This window comes from Halyomorpha halys, unplaced genomic scaffold (genome assembly GCF_000696795.3).
Source record: "Halyomorpha halys isolate HHAL.00 unplaced genomic scaffold, Hhal_1.1 Scaffold1006.1, whole genome shotgun sequence".
Lineage (NCBI taxonomy): Eukaryota > Metazoa > Arthropoda > Insecta > Hemiptera > Pentatomidae > Halyomorpha > Halyomorpha halys.
Window position 1 is genome coordinate 385239 of NW_027111978.1, and position 19328 is coordinate 404566.

General features: G+C 35.2%; 1 protein-coding gene across 5 annotated transcripts in view; it reads right to left on the minus strand.

Moving 5' to 3' along the window:
- The window catches only part of LOC106687749 (AT-rich interactive domain-containing protein 1A), a 66970-nt gene that overhangs the window by 10542 nt on the left and 37100 nt on the right, over nucleotides 1–19328 (minus strand). For 4 of the 5 annotated variants that reach the window (XM_014431794.2, XM_014431793.2, XM_014431790.2 and 1 more), the window contains exons 3-6: nucleotides 14859–15026; nucleotides 5641–5908; nucleotides 4569–4667; nucleotides 3271–4400 (exon numbers count right to left, since the gene is read on the minus strand). In XM_014431794.2, coding sequence (XP_014287280.1) covers nucleotides 3271–4400; nucleotides 4569–4667; nucleotides 5641–5908; nucleotides 14859–15026 — 1665 coding nt within the window. The remainder of the gene's footprint in view (nucleotides 1–3270; nucleotides 4401–4568; nucleotides 4668–5640; nucleotides 5909–14858; nucleotides 15027–19328) is intronic. The other variant, XM_014431792.2, reaches the window with a different exon arrangement.

A 19328-nucleotide genomic window follows, 5' to 3' on the forward strand; every position in this document is an offset into this window, starting at 1 on the left:
TCTGCTGTACTGCTGTACTATTGGAATTGAGAGTTCTGCTGTACTGCTGTACTATTGGAATTGAGAGTTCTGCTGTACTGCTGTACTATTGGAATGTACTCAGCTACAATGGCCTCATTTCTATTCCATGAACTTTGATTTCAAGTTTATACTGGAGTGTTTGCAACAAAAGTATTTTTCAAATGTCTGGTTTATTCAAATTAAATATAAGTTACAGCCTTAGTCAGCTGTTTGTGATAAAAGATCAGTCTTTGGGATACAACGGAATTGATCATTTCTCTCTCTCTTTCCTTTTTTTCAGTTTTTGTGCTCACAAACGTTTAAATGGTACCGAAACCCGGGACTTTTAAATACCAGAGTAATTTTTCTTTTAAAGAAGAATCTTTTCTCTCTCTAATTTTTTTGTAAATAATGGGGAGATCGTTAAACATGCGGTTTTGAACCTGAAAGCTTTAAATCAAAACGGGGTCCTGAACGCGCTCTGTGGGAGGTACGTAGTCCTTCACTACCAGAAGTCTCATTTGCGGAAGCGCACGCCACGGCACTAGAGTGGATTACAGTAGGTACGGCAACCGCCCAAGACTGGAGGAAGGCCGTTTCTGACCTCGAAAGGTTTACCGGAGAAATAGGATGATTGAGTCACTTCATAAAAAGGGGTGAACTACTAATAACCCGAATTGAAGCGGTCTATCAAAAATCTAGTCGATAGCGAAGATGCGGAGGCACTAAAAACAGCGGTCGTCTGCAGAGTGAAGAGAAGCATCCTCAATCAGATTCAGGCAGACGAAGAAACCCCTTGGAGAGTTATCAAGGAAAGATTAAAGATGGCATTTGGAGGAGGACGGTGGGACGAACAGGAGCAGAGTTCTTAGAAGCGTATCCACAGAGGGGCTACCGCACGTTGGATAATCACCATATGAAAGGAAAACACGGCGGTTGGTATATAACAGAGATAGCAGGAGTGAGATGTCTGTTGGACACCGATAGTTCCAGTACTATCATGTGTCCAGAAGTTGTGAAGTAGTGTAGTGAAGAGAGAACACACCGGATGCAGGTATGTCAGTGTAGATTAATCACTCTGGGTGGGTGGCCCTTGTGAGGTAAAGGGGAAGGCAGAAATAGGTTTACCTAAGGGCGTCTTGAAAGTACATATCGTAAAAAACCATACCGAGGAATTATAAAGTAATTGTGGGACCCGATCCCAGGACAGGGTGACGTACGTAAAAGAGAGGAGATACCCACAGGCTCTACGTTCCCACATCCGGAAGTAACTCGAAAGTTTAAAACGTTAGGGAATCATTATTGACAGTACGTCTCCGGGCGGTGAAAAAGACGCCAGTCGAAAATACCGAGAAGTATAGGGTCGTGATAGACTACCGGAAGCTGAATGAAAATACGATAGATGAGAAATATCCAATCCCCAGATTCAAAGACATTTTGGACAGACTAAGCGGGGCGACGGTATTAAGCAGATTGGACTTGAAGGCTGAGTTTTACCAAATTAAAATGCACACTAATGGTCAATATATGACGGGATTTATTTTTGAAAGGGGTTACTATGAGTTTACAAAGATGCCGCTTGGTCTCAAAAACGCCCCATAACCTTTCAGCGCCTGATGGACGAGTTTCTGAGAAGAATTGACGAATCCGTCTTCAAATCTACATGGATGACCTTGTGTTCAGTAAGAACGAGGTCGACACACGTGCGACACTTAAATAGTGTGTTCCAAAGAATTTTGGGCTCAAAATGTCGGAGAAAAAGGCGGCACTGGGGCAGGAGGAAATACAATTTTTGCTTCACACGATTTCTAGGGAGGGAGTTAAACCAGACGCGGTTAAGAAAATGGTGGTACCTAGTGACATAAAAGGAATTCGGAGGTTGTTAGGGACTTGGTTTGTACAAGAAATGTCGAGGTATCACGTTCCAACCTACTCAAGAAAGGTAGAAAGATAATCCTCACCCCTATTATTGCCATAACCACGAACGCCGTGGAACATGAAAATAGGGAACCATCTGGTGTCATGAGACAGGTTCTGCGCGGATGGACGCCTAGAGAGGAAGACCAGGATGAAGTGGAAGAAGATGATAGGGAAGAATCTTCGAATAACGAGAGTTTGGCAGAAGAAAGGGCCCTGGGCCCTGTTTCATAGTAAAGTACAAACTAATACTATTATTCTTGTAGATTTATCTTAATTCAATTACACTGACTTGTGCAACAGTGACTTGTACTTTAGTATTTTTAATTCCTGTAATGTCAAAAATAATAAGTATTAATATTATCACCACACTAGTTTCTACACTTGTACTATGAACTAATACTAGTAGCATTCATTATGAAACAGGGCCCAGAAGACATAAAAGAAATGGAGGATTGTTCGTAAACTGGTTGGGAGGGGGGAGTTAGGAGGGAGGGGGCCTTAGTCAACTGTTATTCTGATGTCAGGTGATCGAGCAGATCAGCTGATTGAAGATGTAAATATAGAGGTACCGAACATATTAAAAAATCAACCCAAGATAAAATGTATATAGTTTATATATAATTCTTAGTTTTTAAGTCCTATATATAATTGTAATAGTCTTTAATAAATAAATAAATAGGAGGTAAGAAAAAAAATAAAAAATCAGTCTTTGAGATGAATAACTGAGTTGATCATTTATCTCACCCTATCCTTTTTTTTCAGTTTTTGTGCTCACAAACGTTTAACTTATAGATAATATAATATATTTGTTCGTTTATGAACTGTCAACTACCCTAATTAATCTAAAGGATCAATGCTGAAAAGACCAAATATATCTGATTTACATCACAGATGAAGTAGTTGTTAATGCTTTTTCTGCAATTTAGACAATCTTTCCTACTGCATAAGGTAAATCATAATTCATAAAAGCCGAACTGTATATCTGTTGTTGCGAGTTACCTGACAACATCAAGTGGGTCACATTTATGGAAATTTAGGCCCAACCTCCTTTGAAAAGAATTTAGGGATTTGTTCATCCATTTTGAGCGAACAGAATTCGAAAGCTTTGACTTAATCAAAGCAGTAGTAATATAAAAATAATATGAAATGATTACTTCGCAATAATAGTTTGATATAGCCCACAAGAATAGAAATTAGTCTGCTCTAAGACGTAAGTAACATTATTAATGGTAATATTTTCTGTGAGCCTCATCCTAATTAAATAATTAGCTAGCACAATGCTCTGGTTTATAATAATTCATTATCTACATAATATCTAATAACAACCTAATTATGCTGTATGGTTCTTACCTTGTTTTCTGTCGCTATCGAATTCGAAGGTGGCTCCGACACCTGTATGGCCTGGGTACCTGTCCAAATGTGATTTATCTCCATGCTCGTCCCTCCTGGGGTCGTCCGGTCTTCCAACACCATAATCGCCTCCTCCAGACACAGCTGGATAACTTCCAGAACCTCCACCATACGCGTTGTGGCCACCTGATGGTTTGTATCCTCCGCTGGAACCATATCCATCATAACTATCCTCATTACTGGGTCTCGGATAACTTCCTGCTTGACCTAGTGAAGGCCTATCCGGGTCTGGTCTGCAGGTGGCGCATCCAGGCCGTCCATAGTCAATAGGAGGCCTGCTAAAGTCAGGACCTGGTCTTCCATAATCTGGAGATGGTCTTCCGTAGTCTGGTTGGGGTCTGCCATAATCTACCACAGGCCTTCCATAGTCTGGTTGTGGTCTGTAGTCTGTAGGGGGTCTACCGTAATCTGTAGCCGGCCTACCATAACCTCCTTGCTGACCGTAGTCTGGTGGTTGTGGTCTTCCGTAGTCTGGGGCAACTGGTGGCAGCTGGTTGTAATCGGGAGCGGGGCGGCCATAGTCACCTGGACTTGGTTTCATAACCGTCGTAGGTCTACCGTAGTCAGGAGGGGGAGGTGGTGGATTGTAAGCTGTGCTTGGTCTGCCATAATTTCCAGGACTAGGCTTGGAAATGTCGGGTCTCCCATAATCTGGATTCTGACTTCCATAATCCGGTGCGGGTCTTCCATAATCTGGAGCAGGTCTTCCATAGTCTGGATTTGGTCTTCCATAGTCTGGATTTGGTCTCCCGTAGTCTGGGTTTGGTCTACCATAGTCTGGATTTGGTCTACCGTAGTTTGGATTCGGCCTACCACTGTCTGTCCCTGATGTGGAATAACTAGGCTTTGGAAGAGGCCTGAAGTGCTCAGGTGTCAAGGGACCACCATAACTACTTTGAGGTTGCCATGGACGGTTTTGATCGGGGGATTGGTTACCATAAGACGCTGGAGAAGGTCTTGTCAAAACGGAGGCTGGCCTGTAGTCTATTCCTCCTGAACTTGGATCTTGGACTAGATGATTCTGGTAGTAACGGTTGTCGAAGTCGGCTCTGTAGTTCGGGCCGATGGGCCTAATAACAAAAAATTTCTATGAGATAGAGTCAACTAAAGGTTATGGTTATAGCTAGAAGCGAATAGAAGCGAACGACATTGTCTGAGGCAATCGTTGTACCCCGAACGGTGCCGTAGCAAGAACCGTCCAGAGCTGACCATAGCTGTGGCATGCAGGAGAAACTTACGCGGCCGGTCCAGTGCTAGGACGTGCTCCACAGCAGCCTCCAGTAGGCCGGACCGGTGGCGGTCGCTGGCGACATGGGTTGCAGTCACGTAAGTTTTTCCTTGATACAAATACATCGTTAAAGAAATATAATATTAACTAAATATGACCTTACGTTATTTGGATTGGATTTCTCATGGCCTTATATAACTGGTACAGCCAATACCTTTTAAGTACTCCCATACTGATAAAATTTGTAAAATCTTATAAATGAAATCAATATAAAGAATCGAAACAGATGTTAATTTGAATGAATTTTTATACTTGAATAAAACGTTGGGAACACCTGAATTCAAATTATCTAAATATCTTAGCATTCATCATTACTATTATTATCCTTTGAGCAAGTCATTAAATTACAACAAATATAAATATGAATAAACATGTGCTACTGTCTATTGTTTGATTATATTAATATTAATAATCGAAACAATCAAAAATTTACTGACCAAAAGAAATGGGTTATATTTTTAATTTTTACGGCTTCTTAAACGCAATTAGTAAAAGCTGGCTGATTGGAGGTCCAAGGCCTAAATTACATTGAATATCTATTTCTAATAACATTTAATCGATCAATATAGGCATTATTCCAATGCCTTTGCCAAATTGTTAAGTAATAATAATAATAATTAAGATTTATCCACTCCAACTGTTTGATGCCGATACAATGGTTACCTTCATATCTTTCTCTTTTGAATTATGGCATTTCTTTAGTTATTGAACTCTTTGAATACACTGATATAGTCTATTCCTTGAGGGTTTAACAGCCAGTTTGTCCTTGTTACCTTTGTAGGGTCCAGCCCAACAAGTGTAGTCGCCCATATTGTTCCAAAATTTACAAAAGGTTAAAACATAAATTATGCTTTAATAGATTGATAAATACACTAAGAACAATAATAATACCGTTTGAGAAGAAACAGATGACTAATAACATTATGAAAAAGGTTATAACAATTATAATGATCTTATAGTTCAGTTATATAGTTTAAATTTATGTTATTAAATATACATATTTTATATTTCAGAGACTTTACCTGTCATCATAAGGGTAGGAGGCAGGGGGGCGATAGGTGTACCCTCCACCGGAGATAGTTCCCGGTCTCTGCTCGTAATAGTCCCACCCCCTCGCGTACTCCTGCTGCCCGGAGTAATGGTCGTCCCATGGTCTTCTGTCGTAGTGGTTGATGTAGCCAGTCTCTCCTCGGCTCCTGTCGTAATAGGTGGTAGGCTTGTTGTCCCCGACCTGTGAGTAGCCGAAGCTGGAGCCCTGTGTGTAGCCGTAACCTCCAGCGTAGCCTCCTCCTAGAATCGAAATTATTTTATTACATCTTACACACCTACATTTACTGTATTTATTAAATTTTATGTCAGATTTGATTGTGGGTGTAAGTATTGTTTAAATTTATTGTTACCAAAACAGTGCATATAAATAATAACATTTCTATGGAAAAAAATGTCCCTTGAAAGAAAATTTTCACTCGTATTTTACGTTTTAGACATCAAGGGACAAATTTGTTCGAACTGTAGTTAAATTTGTGTTCCGCCATGATCGATCGAACATTTTTTTTTTTTTTTTTTAATATTTATTTATTGCTATTTACAACTGTACATTATAATACATTTAGTGAATCTGATCTAAGTTAAATTGGAGTGTTACAGGCGTAACATGTAAACTACCCATTGGTTGCACTCTAATGACATTTTACATTAGCTTGTCTCGTGGCCATCTTCTTTTCAGGCGCTTCGGAGGATTGTCAGGAAATTAAGAGGACGCAAGATTAGAAACTAGGGAGTTTGAGTGGTTAGAGAGCTTATAATGGAAGGAGTGATATCTGGTTCGGGCTAGATCGGTTACATAGGGAACATTAAGGTCTTTATGTATGATTTTATTTGTGACAAAGTAAGGAGCATTGAGGATTTTGGATTGTAAAGATTGAATACGAGAGGAATTCGAAGGTTTATTGGAGTTCCAAAGCTCAACTCCATATATCCAGATTGGCCTTATTACAGTCATGTAGATCAGTCTTTTGTAATGTGTTGGAAGTTTATACCGTTTGTCTAGTAAGTGCTGTAATAGTCGAAATCGACGTGAAGTTTCCTGTCTTTTCAGTCTTGTGTGAGGATTCCAGGTTAATTGTTTAAAGGTAACGGATCTGTTCGACAGGGATAAGAGGAATATCATTAAATGAAACTGTAGGGCAGTCAGTAGGTTTACGACGAAGGGTAAAGGTGATTTGATGAGATTTGTTGGACTTTCGATTGAACATTAAACCTATTTTGATTGATCGTTGATCCCATATCGATTGTATCCTTGTGTTGAGTCCTACTCACGTCGAAACCAATTGTCCAACTTGGTTAAAATTTGGAGGAAAATTGGGGGAACGTGTGAAAGTATTAATTTCATCAGATTTCTTTAACTGTTTCCGCTTACTCAAACAGAAATCTCCTTTTTTTGTAAACCTCTATTTAAACAACGGCTCGTCCTATAGATTTTATTTTAAAATGATTAATCATTAAACTTGGATTATAGGCAAGATTTATACGAATTAGAAAGAAATCTTTATGAAAACGGAACTTTAGAGATGAAAAAAGAAGGTAAAAGGCATTTATACTGGCATATGTGTTTGATAGATATTTTTTAAAATATGTGTTTATATGCTTTAATTCTGTTCTGAAGGGGTGTCAATGCATCAAATGCAGTAATTTTTGCATCATCGATAGGTGGTAATCGGTAGACTTTTCCGTGGTTTGTAGATTAATTGTATATCTGTAAATGAATGTAGCATATGAAGAAATAGAGTCCATCATATTTTATTTTTATGGGTCTTAGTGTACTGGTTACTGCCTCAGATATGTTGAGTAGACTTCATTGTTAATCTACATAAGAAGGCTGGTTTAATACATTTTATCTGTTTTGAGAATATGGTTATTAATGGTTATTATTCTATACTCTATTGTTCATAGTTTTTTTTTTAAATCTATTTATGATATCGAGCTGACTGATGTATTTTTTATAATATAGTACTTAATAATAAATTAAGCTAATAAAGAAATTAAACGAAATTTTAGAATCTTATTAACCGTAGTAAAGATAATATCTTTTATGCTTCGTAAAAAGCGAAGTGGAATTAGAAATAAAACTCGAATGTTCGCCAAGGCCTGTTAAATAATCAATCGGGATCTTCCTTTCAGAAAAATGTTGGCGAAACAGAAGGTAGATCCACTTCACGATTTTCAAGTACGCATTATTCTGTAGAATAGGAATGGACGGGCGAAGGAAGCTCTCAAGGGAAATTGTTATCCGCATTAGTTGCTTCGTCATAATTTTTATGAGAACTTGAAGTTTAAAGAAAAAAATGATGATAATTCGTTTAACCTCATAACCATATTCTTCGAGAACGTTAATTATAAACCTTTTCTTACGTTCACTGATTCTGCACAAGATTATCTTCTTTAAGGCTGTTGAATTATAGATGAAAAAGAACAAGATACAGATTAAAATGGCAGGCCACGGCACCATGGAAAAACAAGAAAGGACTTGATAAAAATTATGGAAAATATTTATGTTGAGTAGGAGTAGGGAAGCTAAGTTAGAAAGTTACTATTCTGCGATCTACCGAACCCACGTTCAAATCTGCCTGTGGTAGATATTTATTTATTCTGTTAAATCAGCCATGAGTTTACTTTTAGGGTAGAACTCCTGGAACATAACCAGTCATTTTAAAGCACTTATCTACCTAATCTTTAGTTAGGGGGAAACCTGGAGGTTGAGGATGATTATTATCAAATCATCTTATATGAGAGATCTGTAGCTGAGGGAGTTAAGGCGTAGGTCTTGGAACTGCTGCGACGCCAGTTCGAATGCGGCGGGAGGGGAGGTTGACTTTTATTCCACCATAGGTAGAATAGGGTAGCACCCTGTAGATGACCCTCCTTCCTCCCCCTTTCCCCATAAGTTAGATATCACCAGAAAAGGGGACAAAAACCAATCACCTTGTACAACCGCAGTACAAGAAACATTACATCCTTACAAAGTACTGAACCACTGTCCTTTCATAGGTTATAGCGGAACAGGATATTTTATTTAGGTTGAGGAAAACTGTATGAATGGAGAAATATACTTTAAAAGAAAAATCTATATTTTTCACTGCACGATACGCTAATAAAAAAATATTATAGTTTCTATACTAACTAGTACAAAACAATGAGTTGCAAAACATATCCCTACATGTTATGTTACATCTCTCAGGTATGTACTTTCTAAATTTTTAAAAACAAGGGCATGTTCCATCCAATTTAGAGTTGTGTTTCCCGACCGTTAGGGAGAGAGAATTTCGCTGAATATTAACCTCAATGCACCCTTCTGTTTATTTGATGACAGTTTTGAACGAGAGTCATAACTGGTCCTTGTTACATTGATGCTTTTTCAACTACTTTTTATCTGGAATGATGTTTCTTTTTAAATATTTTTTTTATTTTCTAAACAGTTTATTTAAATTTCATAAAAAAATATGTATCATCTCTTTTAGAAGACATCTATATCCGCTTCCATAATGAACTACACGGAGATATCAATATATACTAGTGAAATATAGGGCTACAGTTGACATCCACAAATACGAAGAGGCGAATAATTATAGGAAATTTTATAGGAAACGATTGATTGTGGCAGCTTTTCTTAAAAAATAAATTTAATAATCAAGATAAAATTTAAGATATGCTTAGTTGCATTGCTGTATTGTTGACGAATGAAGGAGGAACTTTTAAGATTCCTTACATAAAAAAAAAAAATAAAATAAAAATCATGTGGTCAAATTCAGATTAAAATATATTGTGTTTATTTTTTCGCAAAATTTATTTTGCATCGGAAATGTAAATTATATTTGGCAAGAAATCCAAGTCTGGAATAGTTGAAACCACATTGCTTCTTATAGTCGAGTTTTTTTGTTTTGTTTTTTAATTATGTATTTATTGTTATTTACAACTGTATAACATGTATAGAACAAGTAAATTTGCTGTAGGTGACATAGTGACATGATACAAACATGTGGAGAATCTATAATAAAATTAAATTTCTGACAGCATACTTTGTGTCCAAATCCTTGGATCCATTATTTTACTTGTTTGGCTGGTAGGATGTCTTTTAAAAACTAGACCACATTCATTTTGATGTGTAGATCTTCGTTGGTATTGGCATGCTAACACTGGCGGTTTCCGCCGCGTACTAACCAAGGTAGGAGTGTCGAGATATTAACTACCCCATGGGGAAATCGAATCTACTCTTCCGAACCGGGTGTTCTGGAACCTACACCCCAAACCGCACTGCTGTCACGTTCTTTGGAGCTCCTCATACACAAGTACGTATGAGTTCTGCTTGAAAAATGCTCAAAGACGTATCGTCAGATGATTTTTCACAGCAGGCATACTTCTGAGAGAGATTAACAAACATATATTGAATATTTATAGAATTTCACTAAGTACTTAAATATTATAGTGCTCTCTCAATACAATATTACCAATTTGTATCTATTATATAAAGCTATTATATAAAGCTATAGTAAAGAGATACAAAATTTAGTCTGTGCTGTATTTTTGTAAAAAATTTCTTATCTTATGGCTCATTCAGAATCCAATCCTACATATTCCTTATAATTATTCTTAAAGGTTTAATTGTTAGTGATCTAGGTATTTTCAGAATAACATTAACTTGACTGCCTATCAGTGGACTGGTTTTCCATTCGTGGCGAGAGTGTCGGCGGCTGAATCCACCTCTCAATGAAGCTTTTAATTACTGTGCGGTTTGGAATAAAACCCTGGAATTCCCAATTGTTCTGAATTTCGTTTCAGACAGGTGGATGAAGTCTATTTTGGGGAGTGTGATATTCCCAAACTAAATATAAATATTGTTTATTGTAATGTTTTATTTTTTATAAAATAATTATTGTAATTTTTGTTTTTAGGTAATGGTTATAAGAGTTACTCAGTATCAATTTAAGCAAAACTTTCTTTTAATGACTAAAAAAGTATAAGTTTATAAGTTAAAAATATTCCTTGGAGGGTTTTTAACATCAACCATGATGTGTAATGTATGTAAAAAACGGAAAACATGCGCGCAAAAATATTATATGTTTAAAACAACTGATTTCAATGCAGTAATTATTTTTGGACTTCATTTGTCATCCTGAAATAACTCTTTTTAACTAAGGATTTTAATTTAATAATTTTTTTTTTAATAATTTATTTATTGATATTTACAACTATATACATATATACACATCAAGTAAACTTTCTGTAAGTGATATTATGACATGATAAAACATGTTGAGAATCTACCCATTGATAGAACTCCAAAAACATTTCTAAAGGAGAAGATCTCGAGGCCATCTTCTTTTCAGACGTCTAGGAGGATTATTAGGTAGTGAAGGAGAAGCCAGGTTAGAAACGAGTTGGTTTGGTTGGTTGGGAAGTTTATTATGGAAGGATTGGTATCTGGTTCTGGCCAAATCAGCAACATAGGGGACATTGAGGTCCTGATGGATGATTTGATTTGTGACAAAGTAAGGAGCATTAAGGATTTTGGACTGTAAGGATTGGATTCGAAGGAAATTAGATGGTTTAGTGGAGCCCCATAACTCAACTCCGTATGTCCAAATAGGCCTTATAATAGTCATGTAGATCAGTCTTTGTAATGGATTGGAAGTTTGGACCGTTTGTCTTGTAAATGTTGTCGGAATCGACGAGCAGTTTCCTGTCTTTTCAGTCTTGTATGAATTTAATAATTTTAAGTTTTTATTAATACTCAGGGGTAAATATTTCGATAAGCTTGATGAATTGAAGTCTATGTTGCATTTTTTGTGACATATCTCCTTCATATATCTGGTTTGTTCTTACATTACCAAGATGAAAAATTGATTAACATATGTCATTTCAAGTGAAAAATGTACTGTGTCGTTAGAATTATTTATGTCTAAAGTTGTATATTAACATTTAAATTTTATATACGACGCGTGAATGTAAAAAGAACAGCCCATAGGGATCGTGGAGCATTAGTTACCTGTCTTGTTTCTGCCTGAGTGGCTAGGGAATAGAGAGGAGAATTGTAATCCTAAAAGGCTAAAATATTCATAAGGAGATGGAGGAGTTCATCTTTGCAGGAGTCTTGACAAAAGGGATCCAATAATTAATTCATTAGTGCAGAAATAGTCAGTAAGGTAGTTTTGGTAGGAGTTGTAGGATATACCCCCCGATCTTTTATTTAATCTCTGGTTTAGTGGCGCATCTTTGCAAGAGGCTATAGTAGCATCTTCTAGCGAAATTTTCGACGTCATTCCAGAAATATGATGTTTATAAAATTTTTACTAACCTCGTAGAATAAACGGAGTAAAACATTTTTTTAATAATCACTCCTTTAAACATCACTTAATTTATCTATCATCAAATATGCAGAGTCCTGCGGAGTACTGGATTTGAACTAAAATTATCAATAAGGATTTGAGAGAAAAAAATTTAAGCAATTGTTCAAGTTTTAGTGATTAATTTTTAATTAAATTTCATAAACAGAATAAATAAAAAGTCAAACAACAGAATACAAAAATTCATATACACTTTATTGAACTTCTATAAATGGTAAACTCGGTTTTAAAATTTTTTCCTGTTTATTAGAATTCAATAAAAAAATAATAACGACAACATGAACATTTTTTTTCCCCAATTTTCTCAAATTCCACTAATCAATATTTTTAAGGAAACCATTTAGCCTAGTTTTTATAAAAACGAACTTCATAAATTAAAAACCGAAGGTTTTATAATCCGATAAATAGAAACAAACTTTGATTGTTAGAATATAAGCACAAGAAAAAATAAGAAAATTTAGTTTTTTATATACCTCTTTAGTATATAATTTCATTTGAAAGGTAATGTGATTCCCTAAAAAAAAATTTAAAAAATCAAAATCGAGCTATATTTCTAAATGTTCGTTTGAAAGTTAATTCAAATTTTTTGAGGCCAAATTAAAAAAAAGAAAGGAAATTTGCTGATATTAGTGAAGATAAAATGTTTGGTGGCAAGAAAAGTCGTGTGAGTAGACAGACCATTATTTTTGTTTTTAACTGAATGTTAATTTTGTGAAAAAAATAAACATTATGTAATCATTTGCATGATTATTGCGTTTTTCTGGTTTTCCTATATTATCAATTTTTTTTGTTTTTTTTTTTACTGAATTGGTGCATATATAAATAAATAATATGTTCTTTCATTTTCTTCAGACTCAAAACTGTTTTAGGACGCTCCCTCCACCATAACGACTTACTGAAGTACTTATACAATTAAAGGCATATTAATTACTATAAAGCAGGTTGTAATCACGTATGTTAGTCGGGAATTATTCAAAAGGGATTTTATGGGAAGGGGTAATGTCGGATGCTTTCATCAAAGAGTTCACAAAGTTTGGAACTTAGTTTCTAGCCTGAGTTCTCTAATCCATATGTCAGTAATTACTTGTTAGTGGCTTTTATCATTTGATCAAATATAGCTTACTACTACGAACGTAAACAGGACTAATTATAATATAATAAACTTCAATATTTTAGTTATCACAAATATTATGCCTTATAACCGAGCTTCAAGCATAATACTTAATAAATGAAATTCCTGGGTTATACTGCATTCTCATAAATTCAAGACATGACATAGTACATTATATTATGGTTTTTCTAAATTATTTGTTGTTTAAATTTCAGCTAATATTTTCATTCAAATTTTTGCCATGCAAGGACTACTTAAAAAAGCAAAATCGTAGAGACCGACAATCCAAGTTCACGTTTCCAAACATTTTGGTTCATAATACTTACTTAATTTCTATGAAGCTTTTAGGTCTTGTTTGATTTTTTATATTAAGCTTCAGATACTATTATTTATGATTATGGGACTACAATACAGAAGATTTACTAGACACACTGTATTGGACTTTTTATTTACTTTTCTGATTTATATTTTAACGCAAACTTCTTGTGAAAGAGAAAATAAAAATCCAGCATGACTGTTTTGATGTTTCCATAACAACAATAATCCTTCGGTTTCTAGTATTCCCACTTCTCCTCCCATGGCTGTCTGCTCTATGATGTACTGTATGCTAAGCTGGTATAATCTTGCATAATCTGATTTTGCGGTTATTTTTGGTCTTTACATAAAGTCGGGGTCAGGCGTCTCATTTTTTTATGACCTCCGTTTCTGCGATGCCGACGTATGTTATCAGTCCTGGTATGCAAGAAAGGACCTGGCTGTCCCGTACCACCACGGCATATATTCCTGACATGTTAGCCAATCTCTGATTAAGGGAGACATTTTTCACGGATACCAGGCGAAATCCATAGTATTCACCATGTTCGCCTACCATTTGATTTTGAAAATTTTTGTTTGCTACAAAACTCTTTTACAGGAGAAAATTTAAAATTTTAATTGGTCTAAAAAAAACTTTTAATTTTCAAAAGTGGATATATTAACTTTTTGTAGAAAACCTCTCATATTCTTAACAAATGCCTTGTAACCATTATCTGTTATTAATTAACTAGTTTTTAAAATATAGTTAAATATACGATCACCTGGTTTATGTAACTAACTTCAAAGATCTCATTCTTCTGGGGCTACAAGTTATAGAATAAAAGTAGTTTTCATAAATTCATTCAAATCATGGAGATACGATTTCAGTCCCAGATTATTTTTCTTTATAGGAATCTGAATTTTATTTATATAGATAAATATGTATGCAAGCAAAAAATATCATAAAAATAATGTTAAGATATTGAAATGTTTCAAAACAAGGGCTTCAGCATTTGAAATATCGATAAGTAACTATCTAATTAAGTTTTCAGCAATTCATTGATCACGAGGACAAAAGTATAAAAGCTCTCATAATGGTAAACATTTTTTAGGATTTTTGATGTGAAAAGTACTATCTTTAGTCTTCTTAATTTTGTGGCCTGGACGAGTGGGCTGTCTGAAACTGCACATCTACTATTAACAGCCTATAACCTTTATTTAGCTGTCGATATGAGATATACATTTCAGATCTTATCTTTTCATGTTCAGATATCTCTACTGAAAGGTTAATTTGTTCATTATTTACTTCTATTTAAGAGATTTAACGCTTTGTTTTGGAACCTTCCAACACTACCTTTTGGATTGGTATATCTATTTATTATTATCTAACTCCTAACTAAAATTTATAGATTTCGTAATATAGTGACAGGCTTACCCGTGGAGTGCCAGTAGCGGACATCCCTCTGCTCCCAGGGGTCCCTCCACCTGGAAGGACCTCCCATCCAATTGGTAACGATTCCTCCGGGTTGATTCTCGATCGGCCTGATGGTCCCGCTCCATACTCTCTTGTCGCCGTAACCGTCACCAGAGCCTACTCCTGGACCTGCCGTATCGAGAAAGGAAAAGGTTTGGGGCTATAAATTTTAAAATATCAATTCATAATACATTTATATGAAAGGGGAGAATAAGACAAAGGGTACAACTGGTAATTTGTTACCAAACTCTGGAATCAGAGGTTTTTTTTCTTCTTAATACCAAATTTACGTTTCTGCATTGACAAAGTTGTGAAATTTTTGATAGTTAACTAATAATTATATTTTATGTAGATTTTTATCTGTACTGAAGTGTACACAGCAAACAAAAATGAGGATGATTATTTGGTACGTTATACTAACGAATCGTTATTATTTCGGAAATTCTTACATTATATCTCTAGAAACATGCGTCGATTTATTTTTAAGATGTTATAATAATAATTTCGGATGAGGTATGCTTATGCGACGATATGCATTTTAATTTCAATACGAACCTTTCACCTCCAACAAAACAATTAAAATCAAACTAATTAAGGTAAAATGCTTTATTATTTTTATTTGTATGAGAACATAGAGTTTATCTGTGTGAATCTTATTGAGACCCTTATGTTGCCTAATTTTTTTTTTACATGTAGTTTAATATATATTAAATATGCACTTTGTTGTTCAGGATCTTCATAAAATTGTCCATTAAAGGGGGTTTCCGTAATATAGGGGTGTCCGGTAAGTGAGGTTTTCTTGTATTTGGTTTAGAGAGAGGTAGATAGAAAAAAATGTTTTGTTGGAAAAGTTGTCAGTTGTGTCCCTGGACTTTCCCTCATTCACTTCTAATGGATTAGCAATTAAAAATCATTTTATAAATAAATCTACAATTTTTTACTTCTCAACATTCCCCTGATGCTCATTTTTGTCTGTAATAGGGAAGAAGGCTTAACCATCAACTTGACATGGAAGGTTTCAAATATTACTGATTTTACAGATAACGTGCGTTTTTGTTTCAACTTCATAACGAAGCTCCAACGCAATTGATTGAGTTTCCGTGCTTTTTACTTCCTTACAAAGTACTCTAACCCTGACCCTTCGTGGGTTGTAGCAGTTCAGATTTATTATTAATTTTACTTTTAGTTACGTTATGGAACTCATTTGATGCGTAATTTAATAATTTCCGTCATTTTCTTTTTTATTACTTTTCTATTAGGATCCTTTTTTTCAGGATTTTTTGACAAAAATCCAAAAGAAAGCCCTAAAATATCTGATTCGTTACTTTACCAGACTAATTAGTTGCTTAATGACCGCTAGAAATGAGTTTCTGTGATAGGTTTGGTTTCATACTTAGAACCATACCTCAGTTTTGATTTACGACATAATACTTGACCGAATCAATACATTACGTTACTCATAATGCTGTTTAATTTCTTATATCATAATTTTTAACACCGTTTAGGAAGAAAAGGAGAAAAATACCTAATTTGTTTCTTCATTACATCAATAAGCTAATTATGAAGAATTTTAGAACAGCCTGAAATACGTTTCCGTGTCAAGTACTGTAAAAACTAATTTTTAAAATCATTTGCAGATGTATGTTGGATTGATTTTATGCTCATGTTCCCTTACTGTTTATCTTTCTTGATATGTACTTTTGAAAATAAGGCTGAATGGTGTACTTTGGACAATCTAACTTTTCAGGTCAGGCTGAGAGACGGTAGTCGATTTTCTGGCTGTTGTTTGAAGGCTATATTTCGTAGGTGCTTTGAACAACGTTGACAAACTGCTTCGCCAGCTTGGCTTCGTTCCAACTTAAGAAATCTCCGCTTCGAATAGCAGAAATCTCTTCTCTACTAATGGCATTGCCAAAATTTAACTGCAATGGTGGACTTTTTTTAATTGTTTAACTTTCGAGTCATTTTTTTAATACAAAACATTAGCATTTTATGGAGGAAGTGGATTGATATCGTTGGTTTAGTTCAATAGAGATAAACTACGGGACTGTAGATACGTATTATCTACCGTATCTCCTACTACTTGATACTAGTAACGGTAACCGGTGTGGCACTAGTTGGACAAATGGGCCTAATGGTCTTTTTTGCTGACCCCTGAAGGCGACTGCTTGGTTGCCGTCTCGTACTTGCCTGAATATCTAGATTAATTTCTCGGGATCTCCTAAAAGTAAATATTAACTGCCACTCGAGGGAATCAAACCCTTATCATCTTAAACCTGACCCCATGAGACCGTCGACCCAACATGTTTTTTCTACCCGACCTCTCAGTACTATAAATCAAGTACTGTTTGTAGTGGTGATATGGTCAGTATAAGTTTCAAGGACTTGATTTTTAAGGAATTCATTAAAAAAATCTGTGTCCTCTCATGATTTTCAACAAATACTGATTACCTCCTTTATTAAGTATGAAGAATTACGGTGCGTTAGTCCACTGGGCTGTTAGGCCCATACAAATAGATTTTTTGTTGGGAATATTCTCCTATCACAACTTATTAAGTTAAATTTGATATTATTATTATGCTTTTATATACTAAAAAGTAGAACCCCATTTTCATGTACTATCTGGAATTTTTTTTTTTTAGGTAAACATGCGTATGCCTGTAAATTACATCGTATTTTACATTAAATTCAATTATCTATACACCATCCTTGATTCCAATCGTATATCAGATCACAATTTTAGATTCCGAACATTAAGGTTGTCTCTTCTTCTTTGGCTTTGATCGAGTGTGGCATCCAGGACTGCTCTAGAAGAATCGTGAATTCCTACCCCTTAGGTATTTCCTTATTATCGGTTATCATTTCTCGGACAGATTATTTCAAATAAATCAAAACAGCACTTGTTCATCTCTGTTCTCTCAGTTCGCAGGTGTTTCTCAAGGGAGTATCATCGATCCCATCCTCTGGACAGTCTATACAGTTGACATTCCACCAATCCTAACACTTGCCTCACCACGTATACCGATGACACATGTATGCTCACAATTAATAATAACCCTTTAATTGCATCCTAAGCTCTCCAATCTCATATCATAACCCTCGAAGAATGGTATCGTAATTGGAGGATTAAAATAAATCTTTAAAAAAAAATCCAGTCAAATGACCTTCACCGTTTGTCGTAAACCTACCGACTGGACTACAGTATCTTTTCATAATGTTGGTCTTTCCCCCGAACAGATCCACTACCTTGCACTGCATCTGGACATAGGAATGACTTGGAATCCTCACACAAAACTGAAAAGACAGGAAACTGCACGTCGATTCCGACTATTACAGCACTTACTAGACGAACGGTCTAAACTTCCAATTCATTACAAAAGACTCATCTACATGATTATAATATGGCCTATCTGGCCTTATGGATGATCTGGACATATGGAGTTGAGCTTTGGGGCTTCACTACCCATCAAATCCCATTGGAGTCCAATCCTTAGTGAAATCTTATCTTTAATAAATGTCATTAGTATCAAAAAGTTTTATTTACAGATCATACCATCTCTGAACCAGATGTTGGTGTTATGCAGAATAGCTTTTCCCACATTATTCCCTTAATAAAGTTTTTCAGTTCTCAACAAAACAATTGATTTTTTAAGTCCACTCTGTTACAACTTTTTGTACTTTCATCATTAGGAACTAATATTTCATTGATCATAACTATGCTTCCATTTTATTGACGAAATAGAATATCAAATTTATTGTTACCATTAACAGTGATCATATAAGGATCCTAATTAATGACCGTTGCTTCATTTTACTGACTGCCCATCACTTTGTACTTGTGTATTAAGATCTGCCCCTCTACTATATAAATATTACTTGCCAAATTGCTGCTCTTTTCAAGTTGCCATCTCCCTATTCATACAATATCATACAACCTGTTGCTATATGTTGAACGGAATCTTTACAGAGTTGCTTATTGTCGAGTGTTACTACTTGTTCCTTTATAAAAATGAACTATATATTTTTTTCCCTGGAATAATTTGCCCTTTCTGAACTTTAAGATCTATCAAGTACTTTGAAAAACTGAAAATTGTAGACCACAGCTCCATTTCCTCATTTTTACCATTTTTTTGGGTTCAACCGCGATATTTGATGGAATTATATTTTTGCCCAACGTCTTAATGTTAGCAATTACTGGTGAGTCACTACTGAGCATGTAATTATTACGTTTCCTGTACACGAGAGCTTTTGAATAGGCAGGCAGCAAACCTTCTGTCCATGAAAATTTATAACCTGATGATATAAGATCCTTTTTTTTCTGACTAATTACGATTTAACTAGAGTCTAAAGTTTGCTTTTGTGATTTAGTTTATGTTGACGCTTTATTTTTATATTTAATCTCTTTTTTCTCTTTATTACCAGATTTTCGAT